We start from the raw sequence: 20,282 nt of genomic DNA on the forward strand, positions 1-20,282 counted from the left end.
TAAGCTACCCAGATTATATTTTTGGTTTTAGTTTTAATGATTGAGTCTATCCAAAAAACATATATGCATTATCAGAGAATTGTTATGAAAAATGACATTTGTCTATACTTTTAAGATAGGAAATTGGAAAGTTCTAAGTATTCTTATTTGCTACCTTTTGTTAATTGTTGATGTATACTAGGCAGCTCAGTACAGCTTTGAAAATTATCCTTAGAAAAATGATATGTTAGGATTGAAAAATCTGCTCCTTGAAAGTCTATAGAAATTATCAATTGCCTATCATGCCTACATGAGGAGAGTTGAAAAAAGTGAGGTGTAGAATAATTTAGAGAAAAATGTAGCAATGCAAAGCTTAAGATAAGCTTTAAACTATGTGTTTAAGAGAAGTTGAAAGGGCATTAAAACACCTTCAGATGAGGCAGTGCCAGAAAGAATGAGATGACCTTGACTCTTGAATAATCCATAGAGCCCCTAAGATAATTAGCAGGTTGTAGCAGTTGCAGCAAGTTTTGCAGAATTACCAGTGCAAAGAATGAAAGCCAACACACTCTGGCTGGTGATCTGTATGTTGAGCGAGAAGAGAATAGGAAGTAAATTACAAACACACAAAAGGGATGTTTGGTCTGCCCAGGGAGCCCATGGTGACAGCAGTTTAGAAAGAGGCTCAGCTGCAAGCCCAGGATCCAGCTGACAAGTCTGGAAGGTCTTTTCAGGCCTGATGAGATATAAAATGAGGACAAATGACTCAGCCCCAAAATCTCCATTGACAGAAGCCTGCTTTGTGTCATCACACACACGGTCCCAGTTTTCAGTAGTACTTCTGAGTGGATAAACATATTAACACATTTGGTGTTTTCTTTTGTTGGTTCTTTTGACCCCTTAAAGAAAAAACTCCCTCCTCAGCTCATTCCCTCAAACTTGAGAGGAACAGAAGGGACACTCCTGTGTCTTCTATACTAAATGACATTTGGTAATGCACAATTAGAAAAGTGCTGGGTTGTGCTGGATTTTAAATGTTCGAGGTGCTGTTTTTAGAGCCAGCCGGGATCTGGCCCTCCCACCCCCTGCCCCTGCCTCCTCCCCCACCGCCGTCTAGCGGGGCCTGTATGCTGCTTCTGGAGCTCACCTGTTCATGAGTTATCTGCTCCTTCCTCTCCCATCCTTTCTGTTTACTTGAAATGCCCTGAACCGTCCTCTGCAACAGCCTATAACCCTTTATTCCTCCCAAATACTGTTAAAAATTTACCTCTTTTGGAGACATTTACAAGCTAATTCCACCTGCCCCCAGTTTTTCTGGTACTTTATGATTGCCTATAATGACAGTTTCTCACCTGAGCGACATATGCTTCCCTTTGTGTGATAGGGTGATACTATGCTTTAGGTCAGGGTCCCCTCTTATTTTGTGTCAATCCCCTCCCAGTATAATGCACTAAAGCAGAGGGCACACTGCCGTTGTTCATTCACTCCCTGGGCTCCAGGACTGTGCACGAGATAATATAAAGAGCCTTGGTTCTCACACTCAAGGAACTCAAGTTCAGAGAGGGAACGTTACACCCGGGCACAATGTCCCTGCTTATAGCAGATTCCTTTTGCCCTTAGAATGGAATGGCCTTTTCCAGGCGTATCTCTCTGTCCACCTCCGTCACTGTCCTCCACAAGGGATGTCATCATTTCATCATCAAGTTGGTGATCAACATGGCAAACTCTGTATTCTCTTCCTCCTGCCTGAAGAGTGCTTGTCCTAGCTGTTTGTACTTGAGCAACCTGTGCTTTAATGAGGGTTTCTGTGCCTCCCCATAGACCTGATTCTTTCCTTACATGCCACTTGTCATGGTGCTTAACTTAGGCACTAAGGCAAAGTATTGGTCATAATTTTTATTATTCTTTTTATTTACTTATTTATTGTCTGTGTCTCCACGTGAACTAAGCTTTCATGGGAGGGATGATTTTCTGTTCTTCTCCACTTAGGGTCTCATATAGTTTCTGGCACAGAGCAGGAGTTGTTTAGGACGTAGTGAGTAAATTATTTGAATTTGAAGGTTGCATAGCAGTACAGCAGAAGACATGTACAAGGAAATTTATAGCAGCACTTTTTAATAGTAAAATCTGTTTAATTTTAGCATATTCATAAATGTGGAATGATACAGCATCAAAAATAAATGAAGTAGCAATCAGCATCATCATGGTTGAATCTTAGAATTATAAAATTGAAGGAAAAAATTAAGTGGTAGAAGAAATTTGTGCAGTTTGGTTCCATTTGTATATAATTCAGAGCCATGAAGCGCTAAATGCTATATTATTTAGAGATGCATACATACTTTTAAAAACTGAAAGTGAAATACTAAGGTTAGTGGTAACCCCTGTGATTATGAGGGTGTGTGATTAAGGAGGATTTCCAAGATATTGGTAACATTCTACATCTTTAGCTATGTGATGAATTAATGAACTATATATTCTTTTGTATTTCGATTTAAAAACTTCATATTATAGGCAATAGCGGAGAAGCAAAAGAAAAACGCGTTCAGGGGAGGGACAGAGTCCCTTCATCATGAAGAAGGCAAGTTTCCTTGGGTAGCAGACATAATAGCCAGGCCATAAAAGCCAAGACAACTTAAGCACATGGCTATTAACCAGGGCTAGGAAGAGAGGGCATTATATGTGTGAGAATCAAATGTGTGGATGGAGTTCAGGGAACATCAAGTAATGGATCCTGAATGTAGTTAGCTTAGCTATTTGAACAATATCCAGAAAGTCCCTTAAAGTCAATTTAGGTCACTTCAAAGGTGATTTCTTTCCTGAAATTCCTTTCTCTCTTTCTTTCTTTCTTCCTTTCTTTTTTTTGGGGGTGGTTCCTCAAGCTCTCATAGTGTTGGATATTTTTCTTTATAGCATGGAGAGCTATGAACCGTTTTCTGTCTTGTGAGAGTTTGGAGATAGGGCCGGAGGTGGACGTATGCTTTCTATAATATCTAAGAAAGACTGCAGGGCACAGGAAACACAAAATGAGTAAATAGTTCAGGCGAAAGTTGGTCAAGGCTGAACTGGCTGAGTAGGAGGATGGGAGATGAGGGTCTGGATTTGTAAGACTGCCCAAGGGAAAACTGATGGCTTGGGAAATTTGTTAGTTGCTAAATTATGGAGGCTGAAAGAAGGAGGGTGTTAGGATAGCTCAGGATTTGCAGACTGGATTTCAGCATGACAAGAAGGCAAGACCTTTATTTGGAACACGTTAAGGTAGAAGTTCTACCTCTGGTAGGGAACCGAGCAATGGGAGTGTGATCAAGTGTTCAGGCAGGTCAGAAGGAGAAAAGAGAATCTGGAGCCCTGGGGAGAGAGGTGATACTGGGAGTGAGGGCATCAGGTTCATAGACAAAAGGTCAGACAGGAAACCTTGAGCACACCTACGTTTCTGTGGTGCTTGGGAAGAGGATATAGGAAAAGTGCTAAGGAGGAATGGTCAAACAGCTCAGGACCTGAATAGGAGTCACACAAGCCCAAGGTTGGGTGCTAAATGGTGTTAGTTTTGTTTTTGTTTGTTTTGCAGAACAAGAGAATGATGATGCATTTGCATTAATCCCCTGTGCCTCATATGTGGGATTAAAGAAAAAGTCTAAAAGTTGGATAAAAAATGATTCTGCTATTTGTTTCATTTACCACATGACTGAGCTGTCATTTGTCTCCCTTTGAAAAGGAAAAATCATAATCATAATTTTCTGTGATTTAAATGTAGTGAGTCCTTTAAAGGTACCTCAATGTGACACACTTCAGAAAGATGTATGCTTGGCTTGGACACTAAGGCAAAGTGTCAGAGTAAATCACTAAAAACTGAAGACATGATAGTCCAGGGGAAGTGGCAAATTACTGTCACAGCTACAGAGTGTATAGCCAGGGAGACTTCTGAAAGAAATGCAAGGACAGCCTGATTCAGGAAATTGGCTTTTTGGAATTTGGTCTATTGTCATTTTATGCCACGTGGGGATCCAATAGCAGTGCTGTATTGCTGGCATAATTAATGTTGGAATTCAGAAAACTTAGTGCCTTTTGGCAGTATTTAAATATGGTCTTTCGTGTCTGTGGGGACTTGTAGTTCTGTAGCCCCTGTGTTTTGATTAAACACTTCCCTTTGGCAGGCACTGTGGAGAAGGAATTTGAATTTTGCTCCTACCCTCTAGAGGTTTATAATTGAAAACAGCCTACATTTGACACGTGAACAATGCAGGGGTTAGGGGTGCATATAACTTCGACTACCCCAAAATTTATTAATTAGCCTACCGTTGGCTGGAAGCCTTTCTGATAACATAAACAGTCGATTTAACACATATTTTGTATGTTGTATATATTATATACGGTATTCTTACAATATAGTAAGCAAGAGAATAGAAAATGTTATTGAGAAAATCATAAGGAAGAGAAAATGCATTTACTATTCATTAAGTGTAAATTGATCAACATAAAGATCTTCATCCTTGTCTTCCAGGAGTAGGAGGCGAGGAGGGTTGGTCTTGCTGTCTCAGGGGTGGCAGAGGCGAGGAAGAAGAGGCAGGCACACTCGGTGTAACTTTCATTGAAAGATAGTCATGTATGAGTGAACCTGCTCAGGTCAAACCTATGTTGTTCAAGGGTCAACTATGTAATGCCAAGAAATGTGGTAAAAATGACAATGAAAATTCCAGATGGTTGTTGGCTTTTTCCTGACACCATCTCTAACTCGGGAAGCTTACGTGAGTTTTTTTAATTAGCTTAAGTTTACCAATGATTTATTTGACATCTAAAAGAAATGGATTGGCCTATTATCCAGACGTGGGTGTTTTATGGTTATCTCTTTCTCTCTTTTATTAAAAAGAATGTCTTCCCTGTTGAATTGTTTTTGAAATCACTTTAATCTGCATAATTTTAAAGCAGTTCTTTTCCATTGTAGATAATATGAAAAAATAAATAATTCTATGGTATCTGAGAAGCTAGCATGAGGACATTTCATAAATGCCTTTAAATATCCCAATTTAGTGATAATTAATGGTTAAAAATAGATAAATGCAAAGGAAGCTATTTGTTCATTTTAGTTAACCATCAAAATATGTCATTATATTTTCTGAGGGAACAGTTTTTGCATCAGGCTAAGAGAAAGTAGTTGTTTTTTTATATACATATGTGTGTGTGTGTGTGTGTGTGTGTGTGTATTTAAAAGTTCCATTAAGCTTATCTTTTTAATGCTAAAATGTTAAATATTAGAAATAGAGGAAGAATTTTATAAAACAACAATTTGTATAAGCAGACCTTAAATTAATGTGGATTCTGAATTTTCCTTACCCATATGCTTATATTTGGAAGAGTCATTCTTCATGCTTAAGATATGTATAGATACGGGGTAGTTTGATAATCTGCTTTGTTTCCTTGTTTTCAGTTAGCTAATGAATGACCCAGAGTTGATTAAATTAAAATATATATATATATATATATATATATATATATATATATATATTTTTTTTTTTTTTTCGTCTTTTTTATCTAACCTCCTCCTGGCCATTGCGGGTCTCCCCTGGGGCAATGTGTACCTGGCCCCTCCACTGCCCCCGCCTGCTTTACCGTAACCATGCACTATCCATGCTGCAGTCCTCCATGCCTTAGGACACCAGACTTGGCTTAAATTCTTGTCTTTTCTCAAGCAGTTCTGTACTCCTGGAATTCTTTCCTTGCTTCACATGGATCTCTTATATCTTGTGTATTTTTCAAGGCCCATTTCAAATCTTGTCTCCCTAGAGCCTTTCCAACTTGTCCTTCCTCTGCCCTAGCAGTAATAGTTCTCATAGAAATTGTGTAGTCCTCTCTTAGGTCCTGTTTACTCCTCCTTTTAGTAAAGTTATCAGATGTCTTTGAGAGCAGGGGCTCTGCCTTGCCCTTCTGTGCACACCGTTCCTGCTCTAGCCCTGGTCATGCCCACTACACGTGAAGAGTAAGGATGGGAGCAAATATATGAAGACCAAAGGATTCAGGGTCTGTCCTGTGAACCTCTACTCCTCCTCCTTAGCTACAGGTTGCCTCTAAGTCAGAGCATTATGGAAAGTAAACCAGGTTAGGGCCAGATTCTGACGGCCTCATAGATCTGGCTCAGTTCAGTAGGCAGTGGAGAACTATTATTTCTCTACAGAACCTTTTGTTTTTGTTTTTTTTAACTGAGCATCTTCAGTGAGCTTTGTTTATCATGATGTACATGTTAAGAAACTTGGAATAATTAGTTTGGCAGTGATATAAAGGATGAAGGGGAAATTGGTGAGCAGGTTGTTTGCAGGAGTTAAGATGAGGACAGCAATATAATATTAGAGATGTTCTACCATTTGGAGTGGATTTAAAGATTCATGCCTTTCTATATTTAAAAGCAGAAAGAGACTAGGGAAGGGAAAGCCAGAAAAGGAAAGTAGGAAAATTGTTATTACAAAGAGCAAAAAATGGGATAAGGTTTAAAAGCAACAGAGTTCAGATTGAAAAGCATGGAAATGTGATGAAATGTAAGAATGGAAATGTGTTTATTTCTTTAAAAGTTGAAATTAACTAAAAAGGGTAGATTCTTAAATTGAAGAATCAAGCTAAATACTTGAGACAAGTGTTTTTGTTTCAATGTTATTATCATGTAATGACTGTACATAATCCTTTTTCTCACCTAATTAGTGGATCTCTTAGAGCTGAATACAACAAATGAAGTCTTCAAACAGCACAAGCTGAACCAAAATGATCAGCTCCTTAGTGTTCCAGATGTCATCAACTGTCTGACAACAACTTACGATGGACTTGAACAAATGCATAAGGACCTGGTCAACGTGCCGCTCTGTGTGGACATGTGTCTCAACTGGTTACTCAATGTGTATGACACGTAAGTTTGTGTTTTTTCCCATTAAAATACTGTCATTGAATGAAATACATTGATAATAGAAAATGTCTAATTTTTGAAAGTGAATTTTTTAAAAAGTACTTTCAAAGTACTTTTCCCAGTGGAAATATTTGTTAATTGTTGAAAGTAAATGACTTTCCAAATCATTAAGCTCTTAAACAACAGAACAAAATAGAATGCAGAACTATTATTTCAAGATTTTGCTTCACTTTACAAAGGCTGTCAGATTTGTTGTATTCTTTGTCAAGAAGCTGGAGAAACCTAATGTAGGTAAGTCCTAATTCCTTCTTGTTCCAGAATGTCTTACAGTATTTCTTTTTTGAAAGGAAAAAATCTTATTTTTATTGTTGTAAATTAAAATGATTTATCAATATGTCCTTATAATAATGTGCTCTACAATCTTTGTATGCCAACGGAAGGGCGATTTGAATAGCAAAGAATGGAATTTAATTTGTCTTTTGCTCTTAACTTTATTTACTGCCATAAATAAATAGTGGTTATGTGTATATACGGTGTTTTAAATAATTTATGTTACAGAACACTCTAACATCTATAATTTAATTAGGTGTTCACTATTACATAAAGAGCACTCTCAACTTCCTGCATAACTCATTTGCTGTTAATTTGGCCCTGTTGAATACGACAATGTATTTGTGAAATAATCAATTCTAGAAAGACCTGCTGTGGGCTGACATTTCTGAAATGTTAGGAATTATTCATTCTTCTGGTGGGAGGTTGAAGTATGCAAAGATGAAATAGGAAAACTTGAGGTATTGTTTTTCTCTCATACCCTAAAAGTTATTTCCCATTAATTAACTATATGAAAATTTGTGTTTATCAGCTTTTTATTTGATTTAGAGAGAAAATAGATGATGGTTCCTAAATGCACATGTTTAGCAGCTGGTTGATTCTGTGTAAGAAGTAAATGTCATCAAGACAAGAACTTTGGAGCTGACTCAACTAATTTTTTTTCCTTTTATTTTTAGTTCACACATAATTTTACATATTTATGGAGTACAGAATATTTGGATACATGTATACAATATTAAAGGTCAAATCAGGATAATTAAGATACCCATCACATCAAACATTTATCATTTCTTTCTGTTGGGAGCATTTACAAATCTTCTCCTCTAGTATTTTAGAAATATGCAATAAATTGTTGTTAACTATATTCACCCTACAATGGTATAGAACACCAGAATTTATTCTTCCCATCTAGCTATAATTTTGTATCCTTTAACCAACCTCTCCCATTCCTCCTCTCTCTATTTTATTAATTAGAAAGACCTTTTACCTTTCAATGTTCACAAATATCATAACAAAATCTTTTTTTTAATAATCAAATAACCACTGTGTGCTTGAGGGCTCTTAAGAAACTCACTGAATCATGAGTCTCAGTTACCATCTGATATTTTTTAATATTTTTCTTTTTAATGCAAATTTTCTATTCTCTTTGGGTAAAATATTACCATTAGCATTAATCCACTATTAAGTTCCTCTTCAATATTTTTAAATCCTCAAAAGAGACATTTTCTACAATAAATTCACAAAAATTGTTGGCCAATTAGATGTCTTAACTGCAAAACCTATTCCTTAATTTTATGTCCCAGAAAGATTGCTATTAATAAATTCATAGAATCCTTAGGAACTCCATTCAGCCCTATAGAGTATGGTAAAGGGCTTGGATACCGTGCACCACATTTTAAAGGAAGACTGTAAAAGAGGTTAAATTGCTCTCCTTTAGCATTGTGTGTGGCGCTGACCTACTGTGTTAGTTTTCTGCAGCTTCCATAACAAAGTATGATAGTCTGTGTGGCTTAAACAGCAGGAATTTATTTCCTGCACAGTTCTAGAGGCTGGAAGTCTGAGATCAAGGTGTCAGCAGGGTTGATTTTTTTTCTGAGGGCTCTCTCCTTGGCTTGTATGAATGGATGGCCATCTTCTTCCTGTGTTTTCACGTGGCTTCTCTTCTGTGCTATGTTTATCTCCTCTTCCTGTAAGGACACTGATCATATAGGATTGGGGTCCACTCTAATGACCACACATTAAATTAATTATGTCTTTAAAGATCCTATCTTTAAATATGGTCACATTCTGAGGTTCTGGGAGTTAGGACTTTAACATGTGAATTTTAAGAGGACACAGTTTGGGACATAATGCACACATATGCTGCTTTCACTGGACAGGGCAAAGGGAATAGTGCCACTCAGCTGGGAAGGAGGCAGTGCGTGAAATGTTGTGATTCCTATTCTAGGGAGTTAAATGTTGGCATAGTTTCACTTCCCACCATCAAATGTGAACACATGGGAAATGCTAAACAAAGGTACTGTTTCTTATTCAGAAAGACAGTATCTTGAAATTTTTCATTTTTCATTTTAAAGGGAAAAATGCCTTTCAGGATTTGTCTCCCTTCCATGCCAAAGAAATATAGCAAAGACTTTGCTGGGTCAGAATGGTGCCCATTCAGTCTAGCTTTCTGTCTTGGAGAAAAGTACCCTAGATTAACTTAAAGAAGAAAAAACAGTTACTCTTAGGATGGTAGTCTCAGACGGCCAGAGTTGATTACCCAAGTTTCTCTAAAAACTATGACTTATTTCTTTATCTAAACAATACTTTTTAACTCTTTTGAAGCCATAATTTTCTTTGAGAATCTGATCAAAACTACCATCTACTCCCTCTGATAGGCATTGTGGATGTCTGAGAAGTCTGTGCACCTTAGAAATGGTACCTTGTTCTAACACTTCCATTTCATTTGGCTCTTCTGACATTCATTCATTAATCATATATTCTTGACTGCCTTACTTTTCATAGTATGATGCAGCCAGAACTGGTGTTTTCAGTTTCAACCAGCTCTTGAAATAATGAGTAATGCATACACAGTAGATCATAGAATTCTCAAAGTAGAAGGACCCTGAGGCCCTTCCATTCTGGCCACTTCATTTTACTGCTTGAAAAACTGACCCAGTGAGACAAGACAATTTGTCCACCTATTGCCTATTAGTGGTAGTTATAGAACTAATATTCAGATTTTTGGGATGGTCATTTGAGTATTCTTACCATATTGCCATATCTAGAAAAAAATAGTACTTTATAAATTATTTTAAGTAAACTGTTTCTTTCAAGTTTTACCATGTACTCAACTCCTCCTAATATTCTGGACTTTGTAAAAAATCCATTTTCATCTGTCATGGATGACAAGAATTTAGATTTTTCATTCTGGTTGTTGTGACTTGGCCGCCACTTAACATTGGCATCTCAATTTCTCATCTGAAAAAAACCAAGATAAAAATATCTGCTCTGCTTACCACACAAAAGGTGATTGTGAAGGGCAAAGGAACTAATGTATGTAAAAAGGACTTTATAAAGATGAAATTGATTCCATTTGTGAAATTCACAGCCTCACTCGGTCTTCATTTTCCCAGGTTAAAAAGTCTTAATTTCACAATCTTCCTTCTAGATTTAATGGAAATCAAAAACATTTAAATCATGATTTAAAGCAATAGTCTGGGCACTTGCTGTAAATATTTTTTTCCCTACAGAAAATGTTAACCTCATTTGCTGCAGCGTTTAGTCATTTTTTCCCACTATTCTCAGATGGATATAATTTTATAAGGTAAATACCTTTCCAGTTAAACTAATTTCAGGAGTTACTTATGAAAACTACCAGGGAACCAAATGCTTAAATATTGGGCAATGCCACTCACTAATAAATTTTATTGGCTCCCTGTTGTCTCTTATATCCAGATGTCTCAATTCACATCAAAGCCCTCTATCGTCTGGCCCGATATAACCTGTACAACTTGGTCAACCATTTAGCCTTGATGCAAGTCCTTGCCCCACCCTAATGCATCTGATCTCTGCTGCTCACATCCCTCCCTTTGGCCCCTTGCCTAGGCTCTTCCTGTGATCTCTACTTTCTCCTAGTTTGGACAGTCCAGCCACGTCATGCCTTCAATGTCTTATTTTAGATTTATCTTCTCTATCAAAAGTTGTAAGACTAATGACTACTCAGACGAATCACTAATCAGTAATGACTAGTTAGCCACAATAATCTTGTACTTGATTCTTTATTTCCATACATAAAAGTTGGTCTCATGTGTTCCCTAGCTGTTTTCTCATTTTACCTCCCCAGCCGGTATGTGAGTTCATCATTGTAGGAATTGTGTCTTCTAATTTTCTCTTGGTCCCCATAGTACAAAACAAACTGGGGTCCCAGTAAGCCTTAATAATATTGATGGTGCAATGAATGGATGATTGACAGTTTCAATTGTCTTCCTGATGATGTTCGTCTCTCCTGTTGTGACATTAGAGTGGAGGTCATGCTCTAATGCATATCGTTTTGATCATTTTTCCCTTAAGGGTTGCTTTATCCTTAGCCACATTCATGAACTAGTGTCAGTCCATTCACATGGCCTTTTGTTATCCTCTGCAAGTCTGTTGTCTGATTGTGTCCAGAGAGTAAACATTTCCTGATTTTTGAAAGGAAGAAAACAAACATTGTCTATTTCATGTGATAATTAGGAAACTCCTAAAAAATATACAGTAGAAACACAATTTGTAGCATGGCTCACTGTAGGGTTAATTTGCAACTTGTATGTCTAATTGTGAGAAATTTGAATGGGTATATTAATTTAGAAATTCTGCTTATACGGGCTATATTTATTTTATTATTAAGTATTAATTCTTTCATAATCAATTCAGAATGTTGTACACATATATAGTAAGGACTCAGTAAGTTTATTGGGTATGATTTAATATAAATTACAAACTCTAGGCTATTAAAGGACTATTTTGAAAATACATTTCACCAGGCTAGGCATGGTGGCTCACACCTATAATCTTAGCACTCTAGGAGGCCAAGACAGGAGGATCGCTTGAGGTCAGGAGTCTCTACCAAAAATAAAAAAAATTAGCTGGGCATGGTGGCACACACTTGTAGTCCCACCTACTAGGGATGATAAGGCAGGAGAATCCCTTGAGCCCAGGAGTTGGAGGTTGCTATCTGGGGCAACAGAGTAGGACTGTCTCCAAAAAAAAAAAATGCATCGCACCATTCCCTAAGCATGTTTTCCTTTTTAATTTATTTTATACTTTGTATGTCCTGGTATGTATATAGAAACTTACTTGAGTATTTATAATTTGAGAATGGAAGAATATCAGTTAGTATTAATAGTGAAAATACCAATAAAATAAGGATTTAAATATAATTTGGCAATAATTAAGTTAAAGTTACATAATACAAATATTTATTTTTTAAATACCATGAATTACTAAATTTTATGTATTCATATAATTATGTAAACCTTTGGTTATAACATTGGTTATAGGTTTTAAGTTTACTGTGCTTGTGTATTAAAAACATATCATAAGAAAATTGACAATAAAAACCTAAATTGAAAACCAATCCTGAATCCAAAGTAATAAAGATAGCAATAAAGCCTTTTCTCTGTGTGTGTTATTCCATAGCAAGAATCCTATCTTATTAATTTTTGTAGTTCTTTCTCCATCCCCAGGATCTAGGACTATGACTAGCATTTGGTAGATAACTCAGTAAGTCTTTGATAAGTGATGGAATAAAGTCAATTCTCCACTTTCAAAGATAAAATTTTCATCTAATCAAGTTATAAGTAAAGTTGAAATGGTCTCTCATTAGCATAGTGTGAAACTATTTTCTACTGTTGATTAATTAATGCATTCTGTTTTAATTATAATTTGATACTTCCCCCAATAGAGATTTCACACCTGTCTAAAATCATAGACTATTAAAATTACAATAGCAATTTATAGAAACTGCATTGACAGAAACCAAAGTTTTCAAGTATTCAGCAGGTTATACGCCCTCAGTATATAGCTAATTTTCTAATCAGTTTTCTTACGTTTGTTTTTAGATATATCACTAGTCTTTCCTTACTGTATTAAGTCATATGTATTATGTATGTAGCTCTAGCTCATTTGAATCTTGTATTTACAGTTATGAACAGATATATTTTAATTTATAGTGTTTATAAAAGTAAAACCTTTTCAGTTTTATAATTATCATTTTCATTTTGCTGTAATTTATTCTTCTCAGTTCATGTGTTTTATGTAAAGTGACTTCAGGCTGAGTATTCTTTTAGACTTGACCAAATACACTATTAAAATACATGGTGAAATTGTGGCAGAGGTTTAATATCGATTGTTAAAAGTGCATAGAAAAGTTGCATCTTCAAAATCCAATTATTTTTAATGATATACCCTCAAGAAAGTAGATATTCAGAAATAATTATTAATAACATACTATATACAGTTTTAAATGCATTTAACACAGTAAGATTCTTATAATTTCAGGGGTCGAACTGGAAAAATTAGAGTGCAGAGTCTGAAGATTGGATTGATGTCTCTTTCCAAAGGTCTCCTGGAAGAAAAATACAGATGTATGTAAGACCTTTCATACACCAACAGTGTTTTTAGTAATAATAGTTATCATAATAATTTATTAGGGACTTACTTTATATGATTTGCTAGTAATAATAGTTACTATTTTTTTTAACCCTTACTATGTGTGTACCAGGTTAGACAAAGGGTTACAGTGCAAAGAGATTTGGATTTGTATGAAATGAAAAGCTTATTATAGGACTAAGAGGTGAGGTGTCTTGATGGACTAATAATGGACTACAAATTATATCTCATTTAATTCTTAGAATAATCTCCCCACAATATAGGCATTGGGATTTCATTTTCTAGCTGAGAAAATTAATGCTGAGGTAGGTTAAGAATCCAGTAAGTCATGAGGCTATAATTAGATCTTAGATTTATTTTTACTCCAAAGCCCAAACGTTTTCTATTTCTGTATATTCCCAAGGCTTAAAAAAAAAAAAAAAAGTAAGATGATCTAGAACCTTTATGGACATAGTCAGATGATAAGCCTAAGTAAATATATTTTATAGTTGTGACAAAATAAAAAGTGATAAAAATTTTTTCAATTTGTATTATTGTTTATATTTGTTGAATATAAATTCAACAAATAAATCAGTGGTGTCCCTTTAGCTGTCAGTTAATGAAAGGCATCTTGGCATTGGAAAGGGCTTGTACACAGGGTCTGGAGAGACCTGCCTTCAAATCTCTACCACTTAGTGCCTGAGTGTCTTTGACAGGTTATGTGATTCTATTGAATGCTGCCACCTAAGAGGTAATATTACTCCCATTTCACAGTTCAGGAAATTTAGTGAACTTTCTTCAACTGAAAAATGAAGCTTATAATTCCTGCTTGGAAAGGAATTAGAGATAGCATGTGTAAAATACTTAGAAATAGCAGGTGTTGAATAAATGATAGCATTTGCTGCTAAGTCTCCAAACTCTTAGCTACTATAATATATCTTTTGATTTAATTTTGTCCATAAAATATGAGTAATTCAGTCCTGCCATGCATATTGCCAGATGATTCCTTACAAATAAATCCATATATTTGTGGGAGAAGGTTAAGGATATTTTGTGAATGGAAAGATACCAAAAAACAAGAGGATATTTGATCACAGGTCCTATAAACTTTAAAGTTTTGTGTCTTAGGTGAACATGCATACATTTGAAAAACTTATTTTCTGGGATCGCTGTGAGGTTATTTGATTTTGAATTTCAGGTCTAGAACATGATGGCTTGTTTTTCCTACTTAGTTTGACAAGAATGTCAGTAAAAAGATATGTGGATTTGTATGAAATGAAAAGCTGATTGTGGGATCAGGAGGTGAGGTGCCCTAACAGAATGAGAGCCTAGTAAACCAGCCAGAATGAAAGCTTTGCATGAGGCTTTTGTTTTGTGGCACTTTATCCAGAATTTAAGTTGTCTTCAGCATCATAATTGTGAAAAGATACAATTTCCAAAGCTAGAAAAGTTATCATTTCTACAATGATAGGGAAATGAAAGTGTTAACAAAAGCATCAATATTCCAAAATTTAAAAGCACTTACCATCTGTGATTTAGGACTTTCCTGTGCTCCTTCCTGAAAGAACTGGGGTTGCGTTGTAGTGCTGCATCTACTCTGAAACAAAGGCAAATTCAGCCTCAAAACTTATAGTTTCTATAAGTCAACATTAAACTTTTAGATTTTGGCAAAGGAAACAGAAGTCCCTGCAATGAAAATTTCTAATATTTCATTTAATCCATGAAGTATGTGATTTTAGGACTTAATTAAATAGGAAATCTCATGGGTTACAAGCTTTAATCTAAATCTTTATTGGGACATCCAAACTCTGGAATGTTCTGGGGTTTTGTTTTGCTTTTTACTTTGAGGTCCTTTAGCAACTCTGATTCCACTTTTGATTTCCCCAGTGATATCAGAACACACCTCCTCATTATTATTTCCTTTGTTAGAATTAATATTTACAACAATTTGCTCTTCAAACTCAATGGCACCATTCAGGGTCACTTGGTATCCATCTGAATGTTGATTTTGCAATGGCCAATGTGGGTGTCTTCACCCTCCTGACACCTCTCTCTTAATGGCTTCCTGGAAATATCCCTTGATTAGGTTCTAACCATACCCTGGCCTTCCTGCTTATAGCTGGATGGTTTTCTTGCCTCATCGAAAACACATTTACAAAGCCTCGTTTTGAATGGCCATTTACATCTCTCCTGTGCTGATTTATTGGGATTTGGGTTTTAGATTGTGACTTCCTTCTTGTGACCCACCTCCCACATCTTGACACTGAGTTCTGTATCTGACTACAACATTGAAAATGTGAACTTTTTAAAGAATTTAGAAATATGTCAGTTGTTTAAGGATGCTTTTCTCCTTATGTTTTATGAGTAATTTTGCCTTAACAGTGGCATAGTAGAATAACTATTTGCCTCAAAAGAGGAAAGTTGGGCCCAATTGATCTTGCTGAAAATGTGCACTCCTCTGAAAAGATTATTATACGTATGCAGCAACTTTGTATTTACTTAATAAGCCTCTTTCCAGGAACAGGTTTAAAATGAGCATCATAATAAGACTCCTAGATAAATGTTTTTGGCTATGATAGTCTTATTTTTAAAAAAATGAAAATAAATAAGTTGAGAGAGCTCTAACCAAATCTAAGTGAAAAAATAATAATAATAATTAAATTTATCTTAATTGAATTTGCTTTCCTTATGCGTGCTTATAATTAAAGCCGTATTTCATTATAATTACTGTGTCAATATCACTGAGCTTGGTTCAGTAGTTTCAGAATTCACTATTGACAGTGTTAGATTTAATATTATTCCCCTTAAATAAAGAGAGAATGACACATTTTGATCTGACATTCATTTATCAGGTATTGTTTTAAAATGTGTTTCAGTATCAAATAAATATTTACTCTCCTTTCTTCTACTCTTGGAAAACTTCATATGAAGAACATCTAGATTTTGTGTGCTCTTGAATTTTTAGGACTTGTAAATGTCTTTCCAAATTTCTTTCCAAAGACTGTTAATTTCTATGATGAAGTGGATTGTTTTTTTTTTTTAAAAACTTCCCTATTCCAAAAGTAACATCTTAGTACATTAGTCTTATTATTGAAAATACTGTAATAATTTTAATCTTCAAAATACTGTATATGGTGAACAGAAGATAAACCAATACTGTAAAGAAGAGAGGAGTTTTAATTTTACTGAATTAAGAAATTTATAAAATAGATCATTTTTTATGAATGGAAAAGCCTAAAAAACTGTACGAAAATGTGCACAAATTTTTGTTAATGAGTCCTTAAAATTTGAATAAATGTATTTCATTACATGAAGTAAAACAAAAATAATTTTTATAGCTAATAGGGAATGAGAGACTGGCCCTAAAAAGAAAAAGTACATTTCCTTGGCCCTTTTTAATGTTTATTACATAAGCTAGATTTGAACATAAAAGTCTTTAAAAGAAGCTAAAAACATATATTTAATAGACTATTGAATTTAGGAGTGAGCACAAAAAATTGGTAAATCTATTGCAATTTAAAGGTTTGCTATTTAAGGCACATTTATTTCTTTGACAAGTCATGAAGAAAGCTTTGTTTTGGCTCATCATTTTCCTCAATAAGAAGGGAAATCCTTATGAAGACCATAAAATTAACTCACATGCATTTATTGTAACCATTTAAAAAGCAAAATTGTCTTTATTGATCTATTTATATGTATGCACACAAGACATTAGATTATTTTCAGGAGCATGTGGTTAAGCAGTTCCTGATGGCAGACACACAGAATATTAAGAGCATTAGAATTCAGGAGACAAATAATCTGATTCATGTCCGCCTGACATTTTTTTTTAATCCACATAGTTCAATCCACATTACCAAAGATATATTTCAAGTAAAAGGGTACTGTAGGCAGATGGAAGCTACCCTCTTACTTCTCCTCCTTGCAGTTCTCTTTAAGGAAGTGGCGGGACCCACAGAAATGTGTGACCAGAGGCAGCTGGGCCTGTTGCTTCACGATGCCATCCAGATCCCCCGGCAGCTGGGAGAAGTGGCGGCTTTCGGAGGCAGTAATATTGAACCGAGTGTTCGCAGCTGCTTCCAACAGGTAATCACAGAGGATCAGCGACATATAGCATGTGTTGGAGAAGGGTGGTAGGAGGTTCCGAGAGATGGAATAGGGAATTTGTGCTGAAGCCAAATGGTGGAAGACTTTGGGTCTCATCCAGTAAGTTTGTATTTTATTTCTTAAGGCATATTTGATTGAAGGATAGTGACCCCTGCAAGGAGACTTACTGTTTTTCTTTGGATTGATCTAAAATCTTTAACCTGTGCTATGAGATTGCTGTTTTCTCTTCCCCTGTCCTCGTCATTTGCTACTTCTCCCCTGGCTCTCTGCTTTCCAGCCCTCAGTTTTAGTTCCTTGACTCTCGCCTGAGTGCATTTTCACCTGTGCCCCCTGTTTAGAATTCTCCTCCTTCCCCTCTGCCCACTAACTCCCTTCTCATCCTCGATCCTTATTCAGTGTTAAGTTTTAGCTTAACTCTCACATCCTCCTGGAATCTTTCTCTTATCTCTTCAGATGAGGTATGTTTCTCTACTATGTTCACCTTAATATCCTTTACCTCCTCCTTCTCTTGCTCATTACAATTATAATTACATAGTGAATTGTAGAATTCATTGTTTAGTATTTGTTTCTTCTATCGGAACCTAAGCTCCATGAAGACAAAGATTGTATCTATCTTTTTACTGTATACCATAAACTGGGTGGCTCATAAACAACAGAAATTTATTTTTCATAATTCTGGAGGCTGAGCAGTACAAGATCAAGTTGCCAACAGATTCAGTATTTGGTGAGGGCCCATTTTCTGGTTCCTTGAGCCCACTTGCTGTGTCCTCACATGGTGGAAGGAGTGAATGAGCTCCCTGGGGCCTCTTTTATGAGGGCACTAATCCCATTCATGAGGGCTCCACCCTTATCACCCTTATCACCTAAACACCTGCCAGAGGGTCCACCACCTAATACCATCCCCTTGGGAGTTAGGTTTTAACGTACGAATTTTGGGAGGACACAAGCATTCAGACCATAGCATATCCCTGTGCACAGTCCCTTAAACGTCATAGCTACTTTAATCAATATTTGTTAAATAAATGAATAAAAATGCCCTGAGTTATTTCTAGGTAAGATTTTTTAAAAATACAAATTAAAGATATTATTAAAATAGCAGTAGTATTTTCTTTGAGAATATACATAGAAAAGAATATACATACAAAAGAAGAATGATGTACAAAGTTTTATACTGATCTAAGTTACTAATTTTAAACAGGGAAAGCATTTTAGTTCCTTTTTAATGTTTACTGTGTTTAAAGGCATTTTAGAAATGTTACTACTGGTGTTATACATATGCATGAAGTACAAGCCTGTGGACATTTTGCCAAAGCACAGCCGGTGATTTATCATTACTGAGAAAAAAAAAAATGCTCGCACTGTATCTTTGAGGAGAATTGATGTCATGGGTTATTACATTTTATAATGGCCTTTTTTCTTATTTTAGAAACACAAAAAATATCACATGAAATTTCTAACTGTGATTTATAGTCACAGGTGTTGTTTCATAGAATGACCTCAACAACAGCAGGAAAATGATGTTGGTAGAAATTTTACTTTGTATGTAAGACAATCGCTTTGTATTATATTAAGATTTGAAGAGGGATCGAGAAGTTTCCTATAATTTGTCATGATAAATTTGAAAATCCTGCAAAGTACATTCTTCGTAGCAGAATGCCCCCAGTGTGATGTAATAGGACTAGAGCAGACGACACAAAAATTACAGCTTTTGTTTAGCATTTATAATGGCCTTCAAGTGTGTAAAGTTATCAGTGAATCTTTACTTTCAAAATTTTTACTGTCTTAGATGAAGAAGTTTTATAGAATTAAAGTATTTATGTGAAAAGATTACCTAGAATTGTGTAGTTTTGGTTTTTGCTTTTGTTTTTTTAAATCTGAGTATATTAAGGTATTGGGATTTTTTTCTTCTTCCTGTGTAACAATTTCTGCTATTTCTGCTTTTAAGTTATGAAGTCTAGAATTTTCTTGCCTGGAAGAACCTTAAAGCTTTTATGACTTCACTGCCCTGGAAAGAGTTATATGTTTCCCCTTCTGCACAGATTCTCGGAAAGATTATGAAGCAACAACACTTGCTGCAGCTTAAAAGAAGACATTTTCTCCACTTTTAATATGTTTGTTTCTTCACCAGAATAACAACAAGCCTGAGATAAGTGTGAAAGAGTTTATAGACTGGATGCGTTTGGAACCGCAGTCCATGGTTTGGCTGCCGGTCTTGCATCGAGTGGCAGCGGCCGAGACTGCAAAGCATCAGGCCAAATGCAACATCTGTAAAGAATGTCCAATTGTTGGATTCAGGTGAGATGTACTAGTGCTGGCAGTAGACTATTTTCTTTTCCATTTGTGTGATCTCAGTGGTTTGTCCAGCATCCATTTCTATTTCCTATTCAGAAGTTTGTACCTAAATGGAGAAGCTGTTCATCATATTCTCTCTAAAAATCCTTTCGTATCTTATTTTTATCCTTTCTTATAACCACTACATGAAGCTTGTTTTATTAGTAGTAGTAGTAGTAGTAGTATTAAGTAGTATTGTTATCTATACTACTTTGGTCAAGAACGAGAGATTTTTATGAATTTCTATTTACTTAGGTCACACAAATGTTCATGCATGGTAATTGCATGACTGATGATAAATATATAGGCCTGATGGAATTTGATGAATATTCTGAGATCTATGAGGTCAAACTTAGTAAGCAGGAAGCAACATTTAAATACTAACTGAGAAGTAATCAAGTTAATTTGTGTTACTTCTGTCAAGTTTGGTGTGAAGTACAGTAACCCTACTGTTCACCTTCTCACGAGGAATGTCACTAAACACCACACTTTGATGTAATCATTGTGTCAGACTCATCAGTTTGTGACCCCAAAGCAGACT

General features: G+C 35.6%; 1 protein-coding gene across 4 annotated transcripts in view; it reads left to right on the forward strand.

Annotated features, from left to right (window-relative positions):
* Positions 1-20,282, forward strand: part of UTRN (utrophin) — a 472,601-nt gene that overhangs the window by 400,607 nt on the left and 51,712 nt on the right. For all 4 annotated transcript variants that reach the window (XM_045544518.1, XM_045544519.1, XM_045544517.1 and 1 more), the window contains 4 exons: positions 6,664-6,865; positions 13,214-13,299; positions 17,232-17,389; positions 19,539-19,705. In XM_045544518.1, the coding sequence (XP_045400474.1) occupies positions 6,664-6,865; positions 13,214-13,299; positions 17,232-17,389; positions 19,539-19,705 (613 nt within the window). The remainder of the gene's footprint in view (positions 1-6,663; positions 6,866-13,213; positions 13,300-17,231; positions 17,390-19,538; positions 19,706-20,282) is intronic.

The sequence above is a fragment of the Lemur catta genome, chromosome 2 (assembly GCF_020740605.2).
Source record: "Lemur catta isolate mLemCat1 chromosome 2, mLemCat1.pri, whole genome shotgun sequence".
In the NCBI taxonomy this organism is placed as follows: domain Eukaryota; kingdom Metazoa; phylum Chordata; class Mammalia; order Primates; family Lemuridae; genus Lemur; species Lemur catta.